This window comes from Cnephaeus nilssonii (assembly GCF_951640355.1).
Source record: "Cnephaeus nilssonii genome assembly, chromosome: 16".
NCBI classification, from domain to species: Eukaryota; Metazoa; Chordata; class Mammalia; order Chiroptera; family Vespertilionidae; genus Cnephaeus; species Cnephaeus nilssonii.
Genome location: NC_137087.1, coordinates 55,023,353 through 55,047,708, shown reverse-complemented (window position 1 = coordinate 55,047,708; position 24,356 = coordinate 55,023,353). Strand labels below are relative to the sequence as shown.

Genomic DNA, 24,356 nt, shown 5'->3' with positions numbered 1-24,356 from the left:
AACAGAGAATCTAAACCATACACAGCAGGTGGTATCTGTAGGTACGTGACTGAGTGAGTTCATTTCTGTTCCTTCTCTGCTGGCTCCCAGCGGGGCAGTCACCCTGCACGTGCACTGTCTTCAGTCACCTGTCAGGTGCTGTCATGGAAATAAATGAGCATTTAATCCCCTTAAGAATAGTTATCCATCCATGCATGTGTTTATTCACTATACTCATTCCTGTCCCAAGAAGGACTGAAGGAGACTCCCAAGGATATACATAATATAAGAAAAACTAACACCTAGAGAGAGGAGGGAATCGGGGCAAAGGCAACTGCTTGGCTGTTACACAGGATGGTGAAACGCTCATACTTCTGTGTGAGGTTGGCTACAAAACCGTGTCTGTGCTTCCTAGCACGGGTGTGTAAGGTAAACACAGATGCATACATGTTCCTGGCACAGAGAGCTCCTGGGGTAAAAGATCTGCTTTTCAGAGACGTTTTCCCTTGTAAAGGGTGAGGTGTTTGCACTGAGCGTGAGCTGGCAACAAAAGTCCCGGATACTTTTACCAGGTCACCCCCTGCCCTCCCCAGTGGATAGAGCAGGTACGTAAACAAAACCTGCCAGGAAATGTGACGGCTGTGAGACACAGACCACAGACAGGCAGAAATGCTACATGTGTATTTCACCAACTGGTAAAGGAGAAGCAGAAACAGAAGGGAGACAAGTTAGTGAAGTTTTAGAGCAAAACCGGTATGAAGAAGACATACTTCAGACCTGCCGGCCTGATAACTCGGATGTGGCTGTACGTGGGTGTGGACAGCCCGGTCCAGAAGGTGCTCGTGCTCAGGTTGATTCCTCTACGACTTCTGTGGGGAAGATGGGCTCCGGGCGCCCGGGCAGCTCACCAGCCAGGGCAGCCGCGGCCTCCCGCTCCTCGGCAGCCTTTTCGTCTTCCTCGTTCAACTGAACAAAGGTGAGTTCTTCTTTGATACCTATTAGGAAGCAAGGACAATAATGTTTACTGTCTCATCCAGTGGTGCCAATTCTGACGTTGTTTGATTTAAAGATCATCCTCAGAACTGCCCAGAGGTGTCACTCCACCATCAGAGAGGGTTCCAGAACCATTCAAATGGGCCTGTTTTGGTTATACATGAACTGCAATACACTTGGTCTTCTGGGTGTGCATTGCACCCTTACACAACCTTCTGGGACATTCTACATGCAGCGGATTATTGGGCAGTGGCTTAGCAGGAAAGGCTACAAGGAAGAAGATAAATTAGAGGGAAGGCCAGTCCTGTGCATGAGCACAAGCCCTTGCTGACTACTCCAGGGTGAGCGAGTGCAGACTTAGACTGCTCTGGTCTGGTCCCCGCGGGCTGTGACCGTGTTTTCGTAGCTGTCTTTCCGGCGCTTGGTTTGTTAATATTTATGGAGCTCTGCCAGTGTGCGAGCATTCCCATTCATCTGTGCATCCATTCCGGAAAGCCCAGGGGCCTGCTCTGCCCCCAGGGAGGGCTGGTCCCCGGTCACTAGGGTCCTTTTTGATGCCCTGAAGCGGCTGTTTCCCTCGTCTTAGGTCTGGCTGGAGATGTGATAAGTCATGTAAGGAGCCTAAGGCTCCCACGAGTCAGTATGACATAAAAAATAACCAGGCGATGTGTAGGGAGAATATGATGTTACCTGTTTGAAACAACAAGCCTGTGTCACACACCAACAACACAAAGTGAATTTTGACTTCCTTTACGTGACTCAGAGATGGTCTCCCAATTATATCTTTCTTTTCTGTGAATCTTCGGGTGTGTTTCAAGATCATGACACATGTCAAACATGACACATTTATAATCACAAGTTCTATTGGTTTCTATATTTTTTCCTCTTTAATGTATGTGTTGAGTCATAAAGTAGGACTGGTTCCTTGCCTCCACTGGTGTGCTCCACAATACATTCTATAATGCGTCTACCTCCTTTCACAGATCTCATTTATAGCATCCCAGAAAATGGCATGTTTTAATTGTCGGCACTATTTACATAACATATACTGTTTTCAGTATACCAATTCATTTATTCTATCTTAAAATACCAAGTAGCTTTAGAATTCCACAATAACAATTGGTTCCTTTTAATGTCTCCGTGCGCTACAAATGTACTTTTGGCCATCACCATCAATAATATAAAAAGTAGAATTGCATATTTGGAGTGTTTCTCTCCAGTTAAGCCAGTATACAAGGTGACTGGACCCATGCAAATTTACAAAGGTTCCGTGTCATAAGTGATTGGTTCATTTCTCTTGAGACCACAGCCTTCCCAAAGTACAACATTAAAATGAACACGCTGCCTACTTGTCTTAAGTAAAATGAGTGGTTTCCAAAAGCCATGAGGAAAAACCTGCCTTTAATGTTCCTGTGTTGTGCAGAGAAACCTCAGCTAAGATTTGTACCGCAACAAAAGGTAGGCTTGGAGATTCCAATCAATCAATTCTATTGAAAAGCATCACGCAGCCTATTTATCAAGACGAACAGCCGGCGAGAGTTTTAAACATTCAGGTAAATAGATAATCCATTAAGGAAACAATACACATTGTGGCAAATGCCATCCTGGTTTGTCAGCTCTTATTGCTAGTCTTCGGAGTCCCCTGCCCTCCTGCTGGGGGACTTCTATTCCCCCTCTCCCCATCTTTGTTCTCTTATTCACGGCCAAGTGAAAACAAAGCCAGAAAGCAGCACATACCCAGTGTTCCGTTCTGGACAAGTTCTTCCTCGATAGTGAAAATGCGGTTGTACTTGGTCACCCGTTCTCCGCGGGAAAGACCTCCCAACTTGATAAACTGGACACCCAGTCCAACGGCCTTAACCAGGGGAAAAACAACTTATTTTACTTATTTATTTTTATTTATTTAATTTATTTTTTTATTTCAGAGAGGAAGGGGGAGAGAGAGAGAGAGAGAGAAACATCAATGATGAGAGAGAACCATTGATCAGCTGCTTCCTGCACGCCCCCTGCTGGGGGTCGAGCCCGCAACCTAGGCATGTGCCCTTGGCAGGAATCAAACCTGGGACATTTTAGTCCGCAGGCTGACGCTCTACTGAGCCAAACGAGCTAGGGCAAAAAACAACTTTTTTGAAATGGAGAAGTCACATTTTGCTGAAAGGACACTGTCCCTGTGTGCTACTTGGGTGTTTCTCTTATCACTTCATTTTTCTGTCTTACGTAGGCAAGGGGGCCTGCTTAAAGCGGAGGGTGTCAGACAGAGAGAGTGCCTGCATCACATGCCTCACTGGTCATGTGGGCACGCTGACTGTACCTAAAAACATGCTGGCCTTTCTCACTTCGTTTTAGGGGGTGAGACGGCAGGCGCACAGCCCAGTCATTTAAGTGTGCTCATCATTTTCCCCGGGACTTCCATTTTTCTTCTTTTTAAAAGGTCAAAGTTTAGCTCTTCGCAAAAGGGAGGAGGCAAGCCTATTTTGTAAAAGGTTACAGGGCTTTCCCCGCCAAAGCCTGGATTTCTCTGAAATACCAGTTCCCGGTAAAAGCAGTGTTTCGGCAGTTCTGCCGTTGACCAGCCTTCAGCACTTACCAGGTCCACGAGGCTGTCATCAGAAGACTCCCCTTCCGTGCTGCCAAAGACAGCCACGTGCTTCTTACCTGCAGGCAGAGGAGTTCTTTTCAGCTTCCCACGGTACAGAAACAATCTGCATATGCATGAGCCTCTGAGAGCAATATGTAAAAATGTCCAGGGATTTCAAAGTTTCCCGTGACAATTCAATTGTTTGACCACCTGAGAATGCTAACCCAAATATTTGCTCCCCCCCCCCCAACCCCGGTTTTATCTGTTCACCCCTTTCCAGTAGCTTGGATGCTAAATACTAAATGAATGCTACATTTCGTCAAATTTAAGGTATGACAGATTGTAAGATTCACCATTATTTCCACTAAAGGGGGGAAATGCTCAAATTAGATCAATAGCATTTCTAAGACCACAGCTGTACACCATGATTCAATTTCGTGCTTGTTCAATGAAGAAAAGTGCATCTTTGAGTCAGGACACTCTAAGTGCAAGGACATCGCATGGGGCGTTGATGTACCTAATGAATTTTACAACTCACTGTGTAGAATTTTATTCAAAGGAGCCTGTCATTCTGAATGTTGACTTGTCAGAAGAGCAGCGTTGAGAGTATTTAATCATTTCAGGATCTCAAAACCCCTTGGAATTGACCAAAGTCTACAAGGAGTGTGAGCCAAAGTTCTTCCTACAGGGACAGTGTTTGTGTGTTTAGAGGCGGGAGCTACAGCAGCAATCTGAAGTGAGTGAGGGTCTGACTGCCGAGTGGTGGGCCCTGGACCGGGGCAGCCTCCGGCCTGGGGTCTACAGGCCTTTCATCCCTTTCTCCGGCACCCGCCCAGGCCCCTGGGTGCCGGTCCCACTTTGAGGCCTGCTCCAGGTCTGAGACTAGCCTTCTGCCTACTTCCTGATACTTATGTTTCAGGGACTGTGCCTCAGTGAACAAGACGCCCATGAACTCATGGAAGTTTACAGCCAAGTGGTGGATACCCGGCATTAAATAATTGTACGAGTAATTGTGGCCAGTACTTACTACGAAGGGGAAATAAGCTGCTATGGGAAAGGTTTACTGCAAGGGGTGGAGGGAGTCAGGGAAATCAGAGACAGGGTGGGACAAAAGGAGGTTTCCAGTTATTTGTACGGCCAATAACATAATAATAAATAATAATACAGGAATAAACTCGGCTTCATGTACTCACAACTGTAAACCTCCTTCTGCCCCACCCTGTATGTGCCAAGAAGAGGTTTCACTTAAGGCAAGAAGACCTGAAGGGTCAGGAGTAGCGAGCCACGTAACAGGACAGGACAGAGCATTCTAGGCTGAGGGAGCAGCATGTTGAAAGACCTCAAGGTGGTAACAGTTTGAGACTTTTGAGGAATAAAAAAAAAAAAAAAAAGAGCCAGTGTGAGCAAGTGGGATCCCTGTCCTGTGAGGTGCAGCTGAGAGGGCAGTGGCCTGGCCCACACCTTTGTGGTGGCCCTCGCTAAAGGAGATGCCCTCCGGGGCTGGGGCTGGCAGGGGGCGCTGTGGCGTGAAGAAGCTGCTTTTATTTTCTCTCATAGGTGGTGGGGTTTGTTTTTTCCTTCCCGGGTTTATCCCATGCTTTTTCTTAGCCAACGGACAGCCTGTTTTGGGCTTCTTGTATAACCGAGTTCATGCTGAGTCTGCGACCTCTGCTGTTTTACTCACTGTCGATGAGGTTGCTTATTGCCACCAAGTCGGACATGGTCGTTTGGTTGGTGTGTTTTATGATCCGCCCACTGGATCTGGGGGTGCGGATGTTGCCTTCCTCTAGAAGTTTGGAAATGCTTTTGGAGGCACTTCCTGCAATTATGTAACACCTGGAACCAAGAGCGTTATAGAGGCTGTCCCACTGTTCAGAGTCCTGGGTGAATAGTTAAGAATGGATCGTTACAAGGCATTGAACACAACCACAGAACAACAGAGTCGTATAGCACATACAGGTGTACGCCCTTCTGAGATAACACACATGGCTTCCTTTCGCACCTGCAGCTGAAGGGTGCCTACACCACAGCCACACAGATTAACGAGCTTCTCGGAACAGAAACTTAACACGATTGCATTTGAGCGTAAAGATCTAGTGAATAAAATGTTTATCCACATTAGTTGCTGTTCTCCACGTTGATTCTGAAGCTCTTCAAACCCAGGCTTTCCTCACCCGCTCTATTATCCATACTGTTGCTAAAGACTGGCTGGTTAGAAGATGCTGCTGTTATTTCTGGTAAGCAGACAAGATGAAAGCGCTGAGCTCAGGCTGCGTCTCCTGCAAGCCCCGGGGTGGAGCTAAGGCCGTGAAAGGGAAGACGGGACTGAGAGAGCCTGGGGATCCCAGCCAGACCCGGCACTCTTCCTGCCCCCCAAACGTGAAACCTTGTGTTATCTCAGAGAGGGTGTCTGTTCAGTTTATCTAATGGTTCTCACACTCATAAATCAAGAATTTCAGTTTTGCTCTTGAAGGGAGAGAGATGGTCTTCTATGGCACATAAACAACACTTGTTAGAGGCACTAGCTTGAATAGATTAAAATAAATCAAACCTTTTAAAAAAATATATATATATGTATATATAGCTTTGTTACTCTCCTGCATGTGTAGTAACTGGATTTAGGTTAAAAACAGTTGGCCTAGTGCCGTGGTCGGCAAACTGCGGCTCGCGAGCCACATGTGGCTCTTTGGCCCCTTGAGTGTGGCTCTTCCACAAAATACCACGGCCTGGGCGAGTCTCTTTTGAAGAAGTGGCATTAGAAGAAGTTTAAGTTTAAAAAACTTGGCTCTCAAAAGAAATTTCAATCGTTGTACTGTTGATATTTGGCTCTGTTGACTAATGAGTTTGCCGACCACTCGCCTAGTGGAAGTCCTGTTGCCATGAGCACTTGAAAATGATCTATGATTAACCTATTGGAGCTCCAGCTAGCACAGCGGGCTCTGTGGCCATCAGTTAAGTTGCCTGTAAATGTACGGATACTCCTGAAGTGCCTGGGGATAGCTTGCTTCATTCTGTGGACAGGTACACTCCTAGGTCATTGTGTTTCTGCTATTCATTTGCTTAGTAAGTGCCTATTCCCATAAATGCCGGAAGCAAGCAACTCATTCCCAGCCCAAATTACAACACATTTCAAAGGACAGATCCAAAAGAATGAGATTTTATTATAAAATTCAAGGCGAATCCTTTTACCTCTTTCCTGAAAGGATCAATTAAGGCGATAATTGAAGGGAACTTGCTGATCAGATCCACATACAGGTCAACCATCTCAGTGGTGTTTTTGTACGTTCCCATCATCACTTCATACTTCCCCTTACTCTGGCGAGTGTAAGGAAGATATTAGAGGGTAAACACTGAATTCCTCAAATGTCAAAAATGGGGTTCAAATACATTTTCATTCATTTCACATAAAAGATTGCAAGCAGATTCTTTTCATATTCACATAAGAAATGTACCCTTTTACTTGTAACATCTGTTACATATTAACCTGGGAAAAGCAAGTCGCCATCCCCTTTCATGCCCCAGTGACTTCGGATGAAGCCTTCTGCACAAAAAAACTAAGAAAAGAGTAGGAGAGGCATGATTTCTTCCTTAGGTTTATGACATGGTGCTTAGGTAAATGGGCAACAACCTAAGTTCATAAAACAAACCATAGCGCCACGCAAACCTGCCCACTCGCCAGAATCCACCATCTTCCAACTCACACTGAACAAGCGAATTTCTTCTACTGGGAATATTCTAGAATTTGAAAGCAGGGCTAGGCTTTTGAAAGATAGGGTGATTTATGTGAAAGCACTCCTTTCTCAGCATGCTGGTTCTAGTAGTACCAGTACTGTCTTGAAAGTGTAATTCTAGTGCAGCCCCATTCATTTGAAGCCTGGTGAGTCATTAGGTACAGAGGTTAGCAGGGCTACGGGACCTGTGTGGGTTCTCTGTAAAACGGCACCTTTCCTCCAAGTCTGTGTTCAGGGATGGCACCTGGGATACTGAGGGAGCTGGAAGGGAACGGAATGGCTGTTTGGTTTGCTAGTGACTTCCTGCTGCTGACGCTAATGGACTGGATTCCATTGGAATTAAGCAGGTTCTTAAGAAATCCATAATGCAAAGGATTTCTTAACTTTTTTCACATTGAATAGCATCAAGGACTTTTAGTTTCTTTGTTGTTGTTGTTGTTAATCCTCACCTGAGGGTATTTTTCCATTGATTTTTGGAGAGAGTGGAAGGGAGGGGGAGAGACATACAGAGAGAAACATTGACGTGAGACACATCGATTGGTTGCACGAGCCCCAACCAGGGCCAGGGATGGAACCTGCAACCAAAGAACATGCCCTTGACTGGAATCAAACCTGGGTCCCTTCAGTTCTCAGGCTGACACTCTATCCACTGAGCCAAACCGGCTAAGGGCAAGAACTTTTAGTTTCTATACTTGAAGGTTTTAAACCCTTATCTTGTCAGTAAGGAAATGCTAGACTTTGAACTAATATTAGTGTAAGAATTATCTGATGTCAAGCTAATATATTTTACTCAGTCTGAGCAATAAATACCCATTCAAGTTAGCACTAGGAGTCAGTATATTCATAGTTCTTGGTATACGTTGCTGATGAAAACATGCAATTATTTTTCTTAATGGTATGCCTAGGAACCAATCATTATGTGAAGAACAGCAAAGTACATTAAACATTCCTTTATGTGCTTAGTTTCTTTAGAAAAGTAAAAGAACTTTTAGAAATCAGCTAAAACTTAGGGTTCCTATATACCGTTCAGCTTTTCCTTTGAAGTTGAAAGTTAGAATGCTAAATCAAAGCGAAATTCTATTTGGTCATACCCCCTGAATTTGACATGAATTACCAAGTCACCATGAACGTGCTGGGCATTTCCTAAAACCTGGACTCAGCATTTATGTATTTGGAAATGGGAAGTATGTGTATGTGTGTAAAACAGACAACCTGTAATAGCTTTCCTAACATAACTGTTTCCCACACTTAAAGGCTAATGGCTGATAAAGTCCCCCAAGAAAGTGAGGGCTACAACATTCTTAAATAAAACCTGTTTTCCATTCTCTTGCTTTTTAAAATAACTTCATGTGGTGTGGTCCCTAGGTGAAGTTTCATCACGAATGCTCTGCCCTACCCCAGACTGTGGATAACACTGTGATGGGCTTAATTGGGTATATTCTCTAAATATACCCATAAACTTCAATAACTTGGAAATCTATACTAATAAAAGGGTAATATGCTAATTAGACCAGACATCTTCCTGACATCCTTCTGGACAAAGCCACGGTGGCAGGGGCTGAGGCAGAGGTGGTTAGGGGTGATCAGGCCGGCAAGGGAGGGCAGTTAGGGGTTATCAGGCTGGCAGGGGAGTAGTTAGGGGGCAATCAGGCCAGCAGGCAGAGGTGGTTAGGGGTGATCAGGCAGGCAGGCAGGCGAGTGGTTAGGAGCCAGCGGTCCCAGATTGCAAGAGGGATATCTGACTGCTGTGGGATCGGGCCTAAACCGGTGTTGGACATCCCCTGAGTGGTCCCAGATTATAGAGGGTGCAGGCTGGGCTGAGGTACACGCCCCTGCCCCCCGTGCACGAATTTCATGCACCGGGCCTCTAGTAGTTTTATATTTAAAAAGTGAGTCACAGCACAAACTTCGAGAGCCATGTGTCTAGAAGGGTTTATCAAGTCACAGTTACAATGGATCTACTTTTTACACTTGACTAATTCAGCATTTACCAACCAAGTGATTGTACTCAGCAAAACATCCCAGTCCATGAAATTATGTCTCAATAGCTCTTATGATTGCAATGTAAGCAACCCATTCTAGTCACTTTTATTACAGAAAGTCTATATGTACTTAGGATGTTTTCTGTTCATTTTAAAACGCATGTATATGGTTATATTATTCTCTGGTTAGTAGCTAACTTGGCTTTCTCAACTCCATTTATATTTGGGACCCCCCACCCTCTCAAATTAACAACAACAACAAAATAGGATCTGTTTGAAAAATACGCAGATCCGCTCTTCCTTTGAGTTCTAACTTAAAAATAATGTGACGTCAACAAAAAGCAAATGTTCTGGAGAAGAAACTTACATAGTCCACCAGCTCATGCGCAGCACAGTTGATGGCCAGGTACAGATTCGTCCCCAGTTCTAGCCCCAGGTTCGCACAGATTCCTTGTATGAGGAGCAGGGGCTGCTCTATGGTGTCGTAATTGATGGTCAAGCAGCCCAGATGGGACATCTTGCCAGTGATCGGCTGCTGCAAGGTCAAAGGAAAACGATGAGTGTAAGCAAAGCACGTCACGTTCTGGGAGTCTCCCGTGTTGGGCACATTTTAGAAACAACTCTGGTGTGTGTGTGTGTGGGGGGGGGGGCGCTCCTCTGATTCTGGATTAATCCTCTGTCTCGGTCCCACTCACTCCTGGGTGACCTCCAGGCATAGGTTTGCCCCGTGGTGTCTGGGAGTAATTTCGAGCAGGGTCTGGAGAACACACTTTCCTGTCTTCGGGGTGCGCATGTTACCGCTTACTGGCTCCGCCCTGGCACATGGGCTCACCTGAGCTGCACCACCAGGTTGGCGAATGTCCAGGCTGTCCCTGTAGACGTCTGTCCTGCCTGTCCCTCACTCTGCCCTCTTCCCCCAGACCTGCTCTTTCCCGTGTTCCTTTTCCTTTAGTGGAATATAACTGCTAACACTTGGCACTGCAGCCCTCCTTCAGGCGGGGTTTCATTTTAAAAGGATTGAAGACTTCAGCTCAGAGGGTGCAGCTGAGGATGGATTTCGGTGGAAGAAGATCTGAGGAGTCAAAGGACCCCAGGGCAAGGCAGCCACATGCTTCTCCGGAGAGGTCAGCCTTGATGTGCCTGTGTCATGAACCGCCACGTGCAATTATAACACAAGTTGAAGCAATATCAGTAATTCTGAGGGCTTAAGGGTATGTGTGTGTGTGTGTGTGTGTACCACACTCAAGATCAAGTGTGAACTTAGGTATAAATATCCCCTTTTTACTGGCAATAGCCCTAGTTAATTCTAAGAACCATCCAACATTTTTATTGTTGTAATCTTCACTGGAGGATATTTTTCTCATTTATTTTTAGAGAGAGTGGGAGGGAGAGGAGAGACACACAGATTGGTTGCCACCTGCACATGCCCTAACCAGGGCCAGGGATCGAGCCTGCAACCAAGGTACGTGCCCTTGACCGGAATCAAACCCAGGACCCTTCAGTACATCCAACATTTCTGATGTTAGTGAGAGGAACCTTCTACTCGACAAAGGAAGAGCTGGGGAAGTTCTTGTGTTCAGAGCACCCACAATACCAAAGGACCAACGGATCAAGTTCAACTGGTCTCCCGAGGCTCTTGCAGCCACATGGCAAATTTTCCCAAGAACAGTGTGCCTAACTCTCCGGGCAAAATCTGAGATCTGGCAACGTGTCATCGGAAATGGTGCCTCGGTGCCTTCGGGGACCAGGCGTAAGGAGTGGCTGTCTTTCTGGGCCTTTCTCTCCTTGGTAGTCGTGTGATTAAAATCTAAAGCACCTGATATGTCTTTCATCTCGTTAGCAGAGAGATTCAACTTCCCCAACACTTTGCCTCGGGTTTCAAACGTAACCCTATTACTCAGAACGCTCCTCTGAGACGTCGGCTGGCCAGACGCCTGCCGGCAGAGAAGGCCGGGGCCCAGCCTGCTGGCAGAAAGGTGAGGGTGGAGTGGTATTCCAGCTCTCGCTTGCCTGGTTCAGTGCTCCTGGTTTAGTGCAGACTCCCCCTTGCATTAGCCCTGGTCCTGGAGCAAAGTGACTGTGGGAGAGCCCAAGGGGCAGGGAATACGTGGATGAACTGCGTCACATACAAGGGCGGTAACCAAAAGCATATACTGACCTGACCTCTTTTGCCTCCATTATGCCCTTTCTTCGTCTCTGCTTTTGGAGGAGGGGGCTGTGGGACAGAAGATAGCGGGGTATCACTTATCTGTGGGCAGCAAGCAAAGCTCAGGTCCTCTGGCCTCTGGAGCCCAGCCAGACACACTGTGAATCACACACACACACACACACACACACACACACACACACACACTCAGATCATGCCAGCCACTCCCTACTTTTATAAACCCTAAAATATTTCTCAAAATCAGGCACATGTTCCCACTAGTTCATCCTTACCTCCTGCCCCCAATCATATCTATGGGGCATATAGATGCTTGTTCATGCATTTCTACTCATATAAATGAAGTATTACTCATACAAAGTCCCCTCCTTGCCCGTAAGGAATAAGACCACTGTGGGATTTGCTTTCACAGGCCCAACATGTTGTTTCAAATATTATCAGGGTGCGAACAACTTTCTCCTCCAAGGGGGGATGGGGGGTGGCTTTTGAAAACAGCCAAGGGTCATTAAATCTGGTGACTCTGATGTGTTTTAAAGTCAGTTGAGATGAGCAGCAAAGGTATTTCCCAAAGACATGTTCCCACAACTTGGGGGAGTGATAAGGCTGCACTTTCATGTCCAGCATTTACTGGTTACAAACGGGGTCATGTTTGTCAAAAATCAGCATGGTTCACACTCAAGTACGTGCAAATACAACTATCCTGCTCTTTGCACTATGGAGTCAGCTGAACTTTCTTTCCCCTGGTAGAAATAACAGAGGAGCGGGTCCACGTGCCAGGCAAGAGAGACACAGTGGTGAACAAGGCAGACATGGGCATGGTGGGGAGCTGGTGGTAGAGGTGACCGGCTCTACCAGTATTTGAATTTTCACAAGTACATTCATGAGCTACTTGTATAATCAAAAGGCAGTAAGACGTCTGAAAGTTGGGCTGAATGCAGAAAGCTCAGATAACCTGAATTTCCTCATCCTCGAGGCCGGATTTCCTCCACCTGCTCTGATAACAACCACCACTATGTACTGCTCACTGTTATGCCAGCTCCTACTCTGAGCACGTTGCTTGTATTGAACTCATTCACTCCTCACAGTCTCCCCATGAGATGGGTAGTCATCGTCACACAGCTAATGAGGGGCAAAGCAGAGTGCAAGGTCAGGGTTAACTTGTCCAAATCTGCAGGTGGGTCACCCATAAAGAGGACTGCATTCTGAATAGTGTCAAAGAACCTGGCTCCAAGCTGGTGCTTAAAGCAATTCTGGTCAACTGTACGGCTTGCTCCCCCACCCCATCACTACAGGGGAGGGAGGTGCCCCCACCTGCATGGACTCTGTGCCGGCAAGACAGCATTGGAGCCAAAGTTCCTTCAAGTCCCCATGCTATCATGTCTCAGGCCCCATCCTACAGGGGCTGAAGGGCTAGGGCTTGCAAAGCCTCATGCTAAATGGATGGGGGATCCCGGATTGGATCCTGGAACGGGAAAGGGACATTAGTGGAAAAACCAGTGAAATTTGAGTAAAGTCTGGAGTTTAGTTCATAGCAATGTGCCATTTCGGTTTCTCAGTTTTGACAAACATATCATGGTATTATGTCCTGTTACATTATGTCCTGTAACGTTGGGGGAAACCGGGTGGAGGGGTATTGGGGAACTCTGCACCACATCTGCAAATTTATAGACAAGGATCGGATCCCTCTCCTGGCCTCAGCCCTGCCCGTCAACGATGGCACAGCTGGCAACTCACAGCTGCCTGCCATCCTGCCTCTGTGACCTTCCCCCTCAAGGGCTGCTTGGCCAAGGGCTCTTGTTTGCCCAACACTGGAACTCTAAGCAGGCACAGGAGCCTGTGCCTTAACTGCTATTCCAAACTGCCCCTCACATCCTAGGGGCCAAATCCTTTCTTTCCCTAGGAATCCTAAGGATGATCTTAGCATAGAGCCAGCTGCCTCAGAAAGCAAAATGAGACTAAGTACCATTATAAGCTGGACCCACAGCTTATAAGCTTGGCTCATAAGGGAAACCCAAAGCAAATGGACACATTTTCCATATAACACTATTGACTTAATTCCATAGCCAAGTATAATTTGGGCACCAGAAGTTATATAAGCGTCAGTAACCAGATGCCATAGATTCTCTTTACTTACCGTTTCAATTGTCTTGCTTATTTGTTTCTGAATTTCCATAAGCATCTCCACACTCTGTAAGTAGAATAAACATGATCTTCCACAACTGCAGTCTAGACGTTTTAAATACAAAAATTTTCACTACACACAGCTGTTTCTAACTCAGGATATTTGTAGGGTCCCTGACAAGGTCTACGAAATCAGAAGATTAAATGCTAATCATCAGCCCTCAGTTTCCAGTCCATCAAACATGAATGAGAGGCTCTTCCTCCTCAGTATCCTCTCTTCATTGTCAGAACTGGCTGGTTCAGATGGCTGGATCAAGTTCACTTCACTCTATTTCACTGTCTCCCTGACGGGACCTTCTTGCACTACCCGTCACAGGTCACGAAGGGATTCTGCATGATAGTGTTTGAGTTCCTATAAACCCACGGTCATTTAAAAAGTGGAAAAGCGTATTCTGATGACAGTGGGATCTGCATAGGAAGGCAGATAAAGAACGGCAGGCCAGTGCTCTGGTACCCACACAGTACACCGAGTCTTCACTACAGGAAAGATCCCGGCGCCAGGATCTGAACTTGATCTGACAGATGGTGAGCCAGAGATAAATCCTAAGTCTTCTGCAATGGACAAATTGGGAGGCAATGGTTATTCTATTTAAAAAAGAATTCTTTACCACAGACCATCTTGGGGTTTAAAAAACAATGATTTTTTACTGTATCACTCTGTATTAAGAGGGGATGGAGCTTCCTGTACTTTTTCCCTAAACATTCCCTTTAGAACATGAACACTGAGTTCTCCCCAATGCCTACTTAGTAGAATACTTCAAAGAAGGATATTTCCCTAGCTTGTTTGGCTCAATGGATAGAGCATCAGCCCAAGGACCAAAGGGTCCCGGGTTCGATTCCGGTCAAGGGCACATACCTCAATCCTCGGGTATTAACCAAAAAAAAAAAAAAAAAAAAAAAAAGATATTGACTCAGCCAAGACATGAACAATATAGACAATAGCACACCGCTAAGTATAAAAGTGCAACTTAGGGTTCCTTCGTTCCATAAACATGCACTAACCCTCTCTTATGTGCCTGGCAATCTGCCATCTGTCATCTTCGGGCCCTGGAGTTTCTAACTTGGCAGAATGAGCTGCCAGGAAAGTGCCAGCTCCCTCTTGTTGCTGCTGGAGTGCATGGACCAGATATCGCAGCTCTCCCAATAGAAGGCCTGCGGAGTTGCACGCAAGTGGCTCCCCTGTGAGTCACTAGCATGAGTCAGTGATGTAATGAAGCAGAGATCCCGGGTGGTCTAATTGTGTTCCTGTTTGTTGGAGGTTTTGCTTTCTTCCCATTTCCCTGATTTGTTAAAATATTTTTTTTTCTCATTTTACATTTAACTCCCTCTCCCTTGGAGTCATAAGTCTTGGGACCTACACTTAAAAACTCATTGACGACAGAGTATATCTTTTTTAGAAAAAGTAGCCTGAGATAATGTAAGGTACTTGTTTAGCCATTAATCCAGGATGGGGTATACAAATCACTTCTTTCATTAAGTTCAGCTTCCCAGACGATGACTTCCCACAGCTGACCAGAGATACCATTAGCAACGGAATAGTTAGCTTTGCTGGCTGTTCCTGAAATAGAACCAAAGCAAGAGGAAATGAGAAACATGGTCCATTCAGACTGAGATGCCCAAGCCCCTTGTGCTGGAATGTAATGGAGACTGACCTGCTGGTGCTTCAGGGATGCGATACTGAAGTACAGAGGGTTCCTGTCCAGCGCGGCACTGGTTTTGGCGATGGCTAGTGACACCGCCCCTATGGCCATGCTGCCACAGAGCACAGGCTCGGCAGGTTCCGGAGGTGGGATAGGTTTCTCTGTGATAGAAGTCTTCCGACCTGGAGGGGAAAACATTGGTAACAGATTCCTTTTTAGGAAGTTTGACTCTAAGAAAACTATTTTTTAAAGGCTTTACTTTACAGATACAAAAGCTCAGCACAAAGAAAGGTTGAGGCTGAGAATAACATATTCTCCACCTCAAACCCCAACAAGTTATCTGTTTGATTTCACTTACCACTCCCCGATGCTCAATCCTTAGGCATGGATTTCGCCTCTCTAAGAACTTTGTAGAACATCCAATATGGGCAGATATTGTTATCCCACAATCCCATCTAACAAAACTAGGGCTTAGAGAGGTCAAAAGATTTGCCCACTATTTATCAGAAAGTGAAAAAAGAGAGGATTCCAAATCCTTTTTCTCTATACCACCACAGCTCTTGTATACCCAGCTTGATGTTGAACATCTCTTCATGCATAAAGCTATATATCTTTCTCACCAGCCCCCAGCCAATGCCTTTTTTCTTTTAGAAATGCCTTCAGACCTAACCATCCAGCCAGAATCCTTCATCTTTCACTCTCATACGTTCTCGGCCACCCAGGCTCAGTAGGTACCACGGAATCCATCATCAGTCTCTTGTGTCCCCTCCTGTCTCCTTCTTTTCCCCACAGCTACTTGGGTCAAGCAGGTAAGACAAGTGGAGTAAGATGTAAGCACCTAGCGCATAGTAAATGTTTAGCAAGTTACTGGCCCCTCTAACTTCTTCCCTTCTCTTGTGTTCCAAGTTGTATCAGTCAAAAGCAACCGCCAAATGAATGTCCATTGATGGTCTCTGCATGTAATTCAGTAGTGGCTGTCCTCACCCTCCCAGGAGATTGGTCTAACATAATTTTTTTTTTGTCCAAGGCAATTCTCCTCCCCATCCCAGGCCTCAGCATCTGAATCTGTGAAATAAGAGACTTTGTCTCCTCAGTCTCTTTGGTCCCTTTCTGGTTCTGGTTTTTTATTCAATGGAACCCACATGAATTGGGTATTTAGTTTGCACGTGGCACCATGCTAGGCACTGGCAGTACTAAATTGAACAAAGCATGGTTCATGCCCTTAAGGAGCGTGTTCTAGCTGGACAGATATACGGAATACTGTTACAATACAAGCAGCAGCTCCAGAATTAACTTACTGGAGGGGCTGTTGGAAGGCATGGAGCAAAGGGCATGATGACTTCGATTATTTGCTTTACGATAGCAAAGTGTCCCAAATACATTGTTTATTAACATGTTACATAGGACTGAGAAAATGTTGGTTATCTTTAAATTATGGAGTGGCTTCTTGATGAACTAATGGAAATTTTGAGGGGCAGTTAAAGGTCCCCCCTGTCACCCTCCCCCTTCAGGGACCAAAGAGACTGAGGAGACAAAGTCTCTTATTTCACAGATTCAGATGCTGAGGCCTGGGATGGGGAGGAGAATTGCCTTGGACAAAAAAAAAATTATGTTAGACCAATCTCCTGGGAGGGTGAGGACAGCCACTACTGAATTACATGCAGAGACCATCAATGAATATTCATTTGGCGGTTGCTTTTGACTGATACAACTTGTCTCCGGCATTGCCACACCATTCAGTGCACTTTGTGTATTTAGTAAATGCTCACCTCTGGGTAAGAAATATGTTCATCTTACAAAAATAAATTAACAAATAAATGGAGGGTAAGATGGGGTAAAACCCTAACAGCTCAACACAGACGCTTCAAGCAAGGAAGTGGCGTGGAGCATGGATGGTACCTGCTGGTAGCCCAACCTAGGTCTATAGCTAAGAGACTCTAACTCAACAAGGCAGTCTGAGCTTCAGCCTTTTTTCCTCACACGTTTGTTACTAAAGGTTCTGCAAGATGATAAGCCACTGACCTTGCTTTTGTCCCTTTTTTTTTGCCGGAGGTGGAGGAGGAGGAGTTGTTGGTGGTGGTGGTATTAGAGATGAAGGTATGTGTACTGCTGAGTTTTCCAGGCTATTTTCCAATTCTTTTCTCTCCTTATCTTCTTGCACTTTATTTTCAAAGAATGTCCTTAATGGCAAGAAAATAGGGCTGTAGAGTGGCATATTTAGGAATATCCCTGGTAATGTTGGTCATGTTTTAGTGCTGACCCCAATATATTCTAATAATTAACTCTGCTGTTTAGCTACTTAAGAACAATCAGCTTCAGTTTCCAAGGCCAAAATATAATGGCGCTATTATGAAACTGTGTTCAAGAACTGAAATTAATTTTGGCCTGGAAATAAATGTTTAAAGATTTCAGCCTTGTTTTTAAATTATTTGAGATTTGATTATCTTTGTAAAGTAAATTTGAAGATGTAATTTGATTAAGGGCTATTGAATTTTCTTTTTCAATAAATGACCGTCAGAATAAAAAATGAGTCAAGACTAGACAATGAAATATATAGCACTATGTGTGGGACTTCTTTTTTTGGAGGGTGGGGCTTAACAAAACTTTGGGGAAATCTCACTTAGGCACATCTATATAAAATTTCAGTCACACAGAATGAAAAGAGGCTAAAAGTTCCCGTCGACAAAAAAAAAAAAAGCATCAATACGTCAACAAAGACATGGGAATCTGATTTGCATTAGACTAATTAATAATCCAGACGCCAGTGGGGCAGTGATGTTAAAGTGCTGAGAGAAATTGATTTGAAACAAGAATTCTATACTCAGCTAAACTGTCAACCATGAGAGCAACGTGCTGACATTTTCACACATGTAAGAACTCAAAAACTTTACATCCTTTTCTCATTCTTACTTTTAAAGGATGTAATCCAGCAAGTTAAGAAAGAGGAGGACCTGGGATCTGGCAATAGGAGAACAAGAAAGGGATGTCTTACGGCATCTCTGTAGTGGACCTAGAGAGGAGCCAGTCCAGATGGGAGGTTTGGGGAAAGAAAGCTCCAGAAAAGAAGTAATGTATAGAATGGAAGGTATGACTGAGGATATAATAACAGATAAAACACACACACACACACACACACACACACACACACACACAGGAATAAGTGTAATAGCATTCAGAAAACAAAAACTAATTTTACAAAAAGGTTTTTACAAGGGTCATGATCCAACTCTGAAGCAAACTCAAATATAATGTTATGTACAATTAAGCAAGTGATGAAGCTTAGAGAAACAGAATCCAGTTGACCTTCGTTTGGCCAAGAGATTGTGGCATTGGACCTGTACAAAAGGAAAAGTAATGCCAGGCTCTACTTCACTGGGCACTGGACAGTACTCACAAAGCCCCACTAAACAGTCCCTTGGTTTTCACATTTCAGAGTCAACCTATGTGCAAGGAATGGAAGACCTGGTTGTCTGGAGGACAGAAAATAAGCATCACTCATTCATTGTGATGATATGGAAGGCTATGGGATGCTCAATGAGGGCATATGAGGAGGTGGGGAGAGGGAGGGAGGGGACATCATCTCCAATCTTAATTCTATTCCTGAGAATCTTTTCACTGAATCCGAAGGAAGCTCAATGCACGGAAAGAGGTTGGAAGTCCTTATGTAGCCTTCCACAGTAAAATTTTAATAATGGTTTTCAGGAGAAAAGCAACATTTTATGCTAAAGTTTGCTGCTCTGGCATAGGCTTCTTCACTGACTAACTGCTGTGTCCTGTGGATATGACAGACGTGTTTTATTGACAGGTGAATGGAAAGGAAACATATATATTTATATTGCACACTTACATTTCTTTTTCTTTTTTTTAATCCTCACCCAAGAATATTTTTCCATTGATTTTTTTAAGAGAGAGTGGGAGAGAGAGGGAAAGAGAGAGAGAAATATCGATGTGAGAGAAACACATTGATTTGTTGCCTCCTGCACATGCCCCCAACAGGGCTCAAGCCTGGGAGGAACCTGCAACCCAGGTACGTGCCCTTGACGGGGATCGAACCCAGGACGCTTTGGTCTATAGGCCGATGCTCTATCCACTGAGCCAAACCGGCTAGGACTGCACTTACATTTCAAAGTGGAAGATTTACCTGAGCACCTGGTCCACCTGAGCCTGGCTGGAGGGCTCTAGGCCCTGAAGCTCCTGGGTGATGGTCTCGTTGACCCACTGCACGGCAATGCTGACGGCATCCAACCTCTCTGCCTCCATCGCTTCAGCTAGCTCGGGCACAGCGTTCTCGTAGACTTCGAAGTGAGTCGCCATCACCACAGAACAAATGTACTGAAAAGAATACAATGTGTTCTACTTTTTCTCTACCTCTGGCAGAAAATGGGAAATGTATCTGGCTTTTAATGTGCATGTTTTATCACTACTTTCAAAGGGAAAATGAGGATATATAATTTTCCTTGAGGTATTTTTATAACTATTGAAATACTATGGAATACAACTTCAGGGGACATTTAAAATTATTGCCTTATTAAAATCCCCTTAGGCCCTGGCCAGTGTGCGCAGTGGTTAGAATGTGGAACCACGCACAGAAGGGTCGTGGGTTTGATTCCTGGTCAAGGGCACATACCTCGTTGGAGGTTCGATCCCCAGCCCCAGTTGGGCCAGCCAATCGATGTGTCTTTTCTTCTCTCTCTCTTCCCCCCTCCCTCCTTCCCTTCCACTCTCTCTAAAAATCAACGGAAAAGTGTCTTTGGTTGAGGATTAACAGCAGCAACAACAAAAATCCCCTTAGAAAAGCCTTATATTTAAGTTCATTTTTATCACTAGCTTTCCAATAAATAGCAAAAAGTATACAAACAGATTTAATCATAATTATTTTCCTTCCAGAAACTGTAGCAAAATTGTTTCTAATAATACATATGAATTACTAAAGTGTAGCAATTAAAATGAATTATTAAAATTATGAAAATGCATTTTTCTTTATGTAGTTCACTCTACACATCTTTCAATCTATATAGAATCTAGATATAAACCTATAAATCTATAAACCTATCTGTAGATTTATGGAACTCATCACAGTAATAATGTCAGGTTTTCAAAGGATTTTTACCCCATTTCCTTTCTCCACCTTGGATCGTCTTCAAGTTAGCATGTCATGTCTGTGCCATATTACACTGAAACATAATAAAGCCATCACGGTTGATGGTATGGCTCATACTTTATGTACGTGCCTACCGAAAAATGTATACGGGTGTGGGTGTGTTTCACAAACACTGTATTTCACAACATTCATTTCCCACAAAATAGACAATACATGTGGCAAAGAACCCATTCAAGCTGCCTCGTACCTTGGGGAAATTCTGAATGGTGCAGAATATCTCCACCTGGAGGGTGGGGAGCCCCAGTCCGTCCAGCACATGCTTCCCCGCCACTTTGCAGATGGTGGGTGGCTTCGCAAGTTTAGAAAAGCAGTTTGCCTTCAACACAGAAAGATGAAAATCAGGATACCGCAACGAATTTACCTTTAAAAGGTCATTCACAGTTACTCTGGTTTCTAAAAAAAAAAAAAACCTGCACCCCCTCCCCCCCCCCACCAGTGTCCTCCTCATGCCAGGATGAGCCTAGCTGCTCTGTGGGAACTGCCCCAGCCTCCCTCATGGAGATTTGGATGTCGCCTGATGCTGAGTCTCCGGTACACGGGGTGATGTGTTGTCTTTTCAACTCTCAGCAGAAACTCACATGCATTTCTTAAAGGCCCTGTGGCATTCTTTAGCTGGTCCTCACCTATCCCTCCATGATACCTGAGTCAATTGGTCCCTAGAACATGGCTGCATTAAAAGTTAAGAAACCTTAAGTGGGCCAGTTTTTATTCCTCCCGGCAAGGCCTCCGATAATTTAATGGTGAAGAGTTGTGCAGAGGCTGTGTTGCACTGGCCATCGGTTCGTGCATAGAATTACGTGGTCCAAGAGGACTGTTGGAACCTTAGGAATAGCAGTTTCATTGATGTGGAAGAAGAGCAGGAGCCATGTGGAAGCGATCCAAGAACGAGATGGAAGGAAGAGAATGAAGCTGAGGTGGAGAGCCCACGCAAAGAGCCTGAATAAAAAGATTCGAGACGGTGTTTCCATTCAGGAGCTCAGACAGAAGGTACAGGGCTCTCTCATAAGCACACCAGGCTCATGACTCCGCATTCTGGACCCGTCTCAAAGTGCCAGGGCCTCTCGCTACACGGCCTCTCCCTGCAGCAGGGTAATGGGGTGTCTTTGTGCGCAGCAGCATGATGACTAGGTTCTAAGAGGGAGTGTTCCAAGACCACAGGCTTGTATGGCAGCACGTCCCAAGCCTCAGCCTCTGCATCATGCCTGCCAATGAGCCGTTGATAAAAGCAAGTCACAAGGCCAAGTTCTGAGTCAATGTGGAAGGGACTCACACAAGTCCATTCACTCTGGTGGTATGGTTCATTGGGGACCACCCAGATGGCAGGCTAGTACAGGGCTAAGCATCTGCCTGATTCCCAGTCCCATACTCTTTCACCTGTGAATTTTGTGAGGGAGGAATAAAGAGTAGGGCTATTGCCCACAAGGGTCTGAATCCTCTACTATGTAAGAGAAGCATGCAAGAAATGGCATTTGAGCTCAACACTGGAGGAGGTGCAGTATTTCAACAGATAGACGATGGAAGTCCAGTGTAGATACTTCTGGTAGATGGACTAGGGCAGTGGTGGGCAAACTCATTAGTCAGCAGAGCCAAATATCAACAGGACAACGATTGAAACTTCTTTTGAGAGCCAAATTTTTTAAACTTAAACTTCTAACGCCACTTCTTCAAAATAGACTCGCCCAGGCCCTGGTATTTTGTGGAAGAGCCACACTCAAGGGGCCAAAGAGCCGCATGTGGCTCGCGAGCCGCAGTTTGCCGACCACGGGACTAGGATAAGCAAAGGGGAGGGAAGTGGGAAACTTCAGGCCTTAGGGAAAAGTGGGCCATAAGGAGGAGCCAGGGAGGGAGGGAGGGAGGGAGGGAGGGAGGGAGGGTTACCAGAGGTAGAGGTGAGCACTATGAATCACACACCGAAAGGTGTTTGATCTTACTCGGCTGGCAAAGGGTAGCCACAGGAGTTTCTAAGCAAAAGAACCATGTTCAGATTTAAGATCCGGAACGTTGCTCTGGCAGCACCATGAGGGACAGACTCAATAGAAGGAGAGACTAGGTGAGAATAAGGAAGGCTCAAACTAGGGCGGTGATAAGGAAAAGGTGGTTGCTTTTTTGCCCACCCAAATTCCTTAACAACATTCAAAGTCCAAGCCAAAACGTTCCCAGACACTACAGCCTACGGGGATCTTCCCCAACCCTGAATCCTTTAATAAGATTAAGTGATCTGTCCCTCAGTCCAGCACACTACTGTATATCACCTTATCTAGTATCCATTTTAAAAGAATATATGGCTTTGTCTCTAACCAAAGTATAAACTCTCGGAGAGCTATGCGAACTAAAGTCCTGGCTGCCTGGTAGACTGGGAAGAGCATGACACTAGGGAACCAGAGTCCAAGTTTCCAGGCTTAGCTTTTGCTCAAAGCAGCTATGAGACAAGAGCTCGGTGTCTCTGTAAAATGAGGAGCTTAGACCAGTTAACTTTCAAGATTTCCTCTAGCAAGAAATAGTGGAATTCAGAGTTGCATTCATTCATTCATTCATTCATCCTATCAATAGTTGTGGAGTGTCCACCATGTACCAGCCACTCTGCTGGGTACTAGGGACAAAGACGTGGTTTGATTTCTCCCTCCTGTTCATTGTGCCCCTGGGGAAAAATTTAAGTTCACTGGGCCAGTTTCTTTATTTGTAAAACAGGACCATAATTTTTACCTCACAGGGGGTCCCAAGGATTAAGTGAAATAACATATAAAGCACTTAACACAAGGAACTCAATACACACTTCGCCCTCATTCCACCCCCAACTTTGATATAATAGGCCCTGAGAGAAAAACAATCATTCCTCAAGTATTCTCTGAATCCACCGTCTCCATAAAATGTGCTTTTGAACCCTGTAAACACATCCGGCTTCTTCGCAGCATTTACATGCTCTGCTCCTGTCATACCTCACCATAGTGCAAATTCCTTCTAGTCCCAAGCACGCTGCCTTCCAGGAGGTAGGTGTTGGTTAATACGTATGGGTCTGGAAGTGAGAAAACACTTGCCTTTGTTTCAACTGCTCACTGCTTAGGGCTAAGGTTTGTGCCAGAAATCGCAGTGGGCACAGCAACCAGGAAGGTGATAGGAAAAGGCACCTGCTCTCCACGGAGCTCACTGTGCATCCAAAAAATGCCCCAGGGACTGGGCCCCGCTGAAGGACAATTAGTCCAGGGCGCAGCAGCCAAGGCTTTGATCTGAAATGGAAGTTTACGTAGGTGGGATCAGGTGGGGACAGGCATCCAGGCAGGAGCCAGGCTTGATTTGAATGCAACTTGGAAGCAATAGGAGCGGGCTGGGTCTGAGGTCTCCGGGTTGGCCATGGCCAAGTCCTAGCGAACGCCAACGCGTTCATCCCGTGATCAAGAGGAGGCCGCGGGAGGTTGGTCAACGGAGCTGCGCGGTGTTCAGGTCTGTGTTTACAAGAACAACTGGCAGCCGGGGCCGGCCGGTCCCGAGGCAGCCTGGCAGGCCTCCAGCTGTCGCCGTAGCAACCAATCCGCCTGGAGCCCACTATCCTCTAGCTGCTTCCTGTCCACCACTTTCTTTCTGGAATCTCCTCCGCCCCAGGTTACCCGCTCTGCTTCTGCCCTTGAGGATCGCCTTCCCGCACATCCCCGGTCGCCAACCCCGCGGCAGCGACGCGCATGCGCGACCTCGCGGCGCAGGCGCACAGCGTTGCCGCAGCGCGGGGCGGGGGGGCGGGGGGGAGGAGGAGGGTTGGAGGGAAAAGGGTGCTGTCCCAGGTCCCTACCAGGTGCCCGTAGACGTCGGCAGGCTGGAGGTAGAAGGTGGAGTTGAGCAGCTCTTCCAGCCTGCGCGGGACGTCGTTCTCCCGGTAGTACTCCAGAGCCTGCTGCTTCAGCCTCTGCAGCTCCCTAGTGGTCCCACAGCTGCGGCCGCCGCCTTCGGCCCCCATG

The 24,356-nt window shown here is 45.8% G+C and overlaps 2 protein-coding genes across 2 annotated transcripts in view; one reads left to right on the top strand and one right to left on the bottom strand.

Annotated features, from left to right (window-relative positions):
- Positions 1-793: 793 nt before the first annotated feature.
- ENO4 (enolase 4) lies at positions 794-24,355 on the bottom strand (the record flags this gene model as incomplete). The annotated part of the gene is made up of 14 exons (XM_079793574.1): positions 794-974; positions 2,710-2,827; positions 3,560-3,627; positions 5,235-5,430; positions 6,740-6,865; positions 9,631-9,798; positions 11,422-11,478; positions 13,562-13,615; positions 15,035-15,166; positions 15,261-15,430; positions 17,271-17,428; positions 19,390-19,580; positions 20,597-20,725; positions 24,191-24,355. 14 exons carry the CDS (start codon positions 24,353-24,355, stop codon positions 826-828), a joined length of 1,881 nt encoding a protein of 626 aa, XP_079649700.1. The 3' UTR covers positions 794-825.
- HSPA12A (heat shock protein family A (Hsp70) member 12A) overlaps positions 24,217-24,356 on the top strand; it is a 113,965-nt gene continuing 113,825 nt past the window's right edge. Inside the window, exon 1 of the mRNA XM_079793567.1 lies at positions 24,217-24,356. Within this exon, the coding sequence (XP_079649693.1) occupies positions 24,354-24,356 (3 nt within the window). The 5' untranslated portion in view covers positions 24,217-24,353.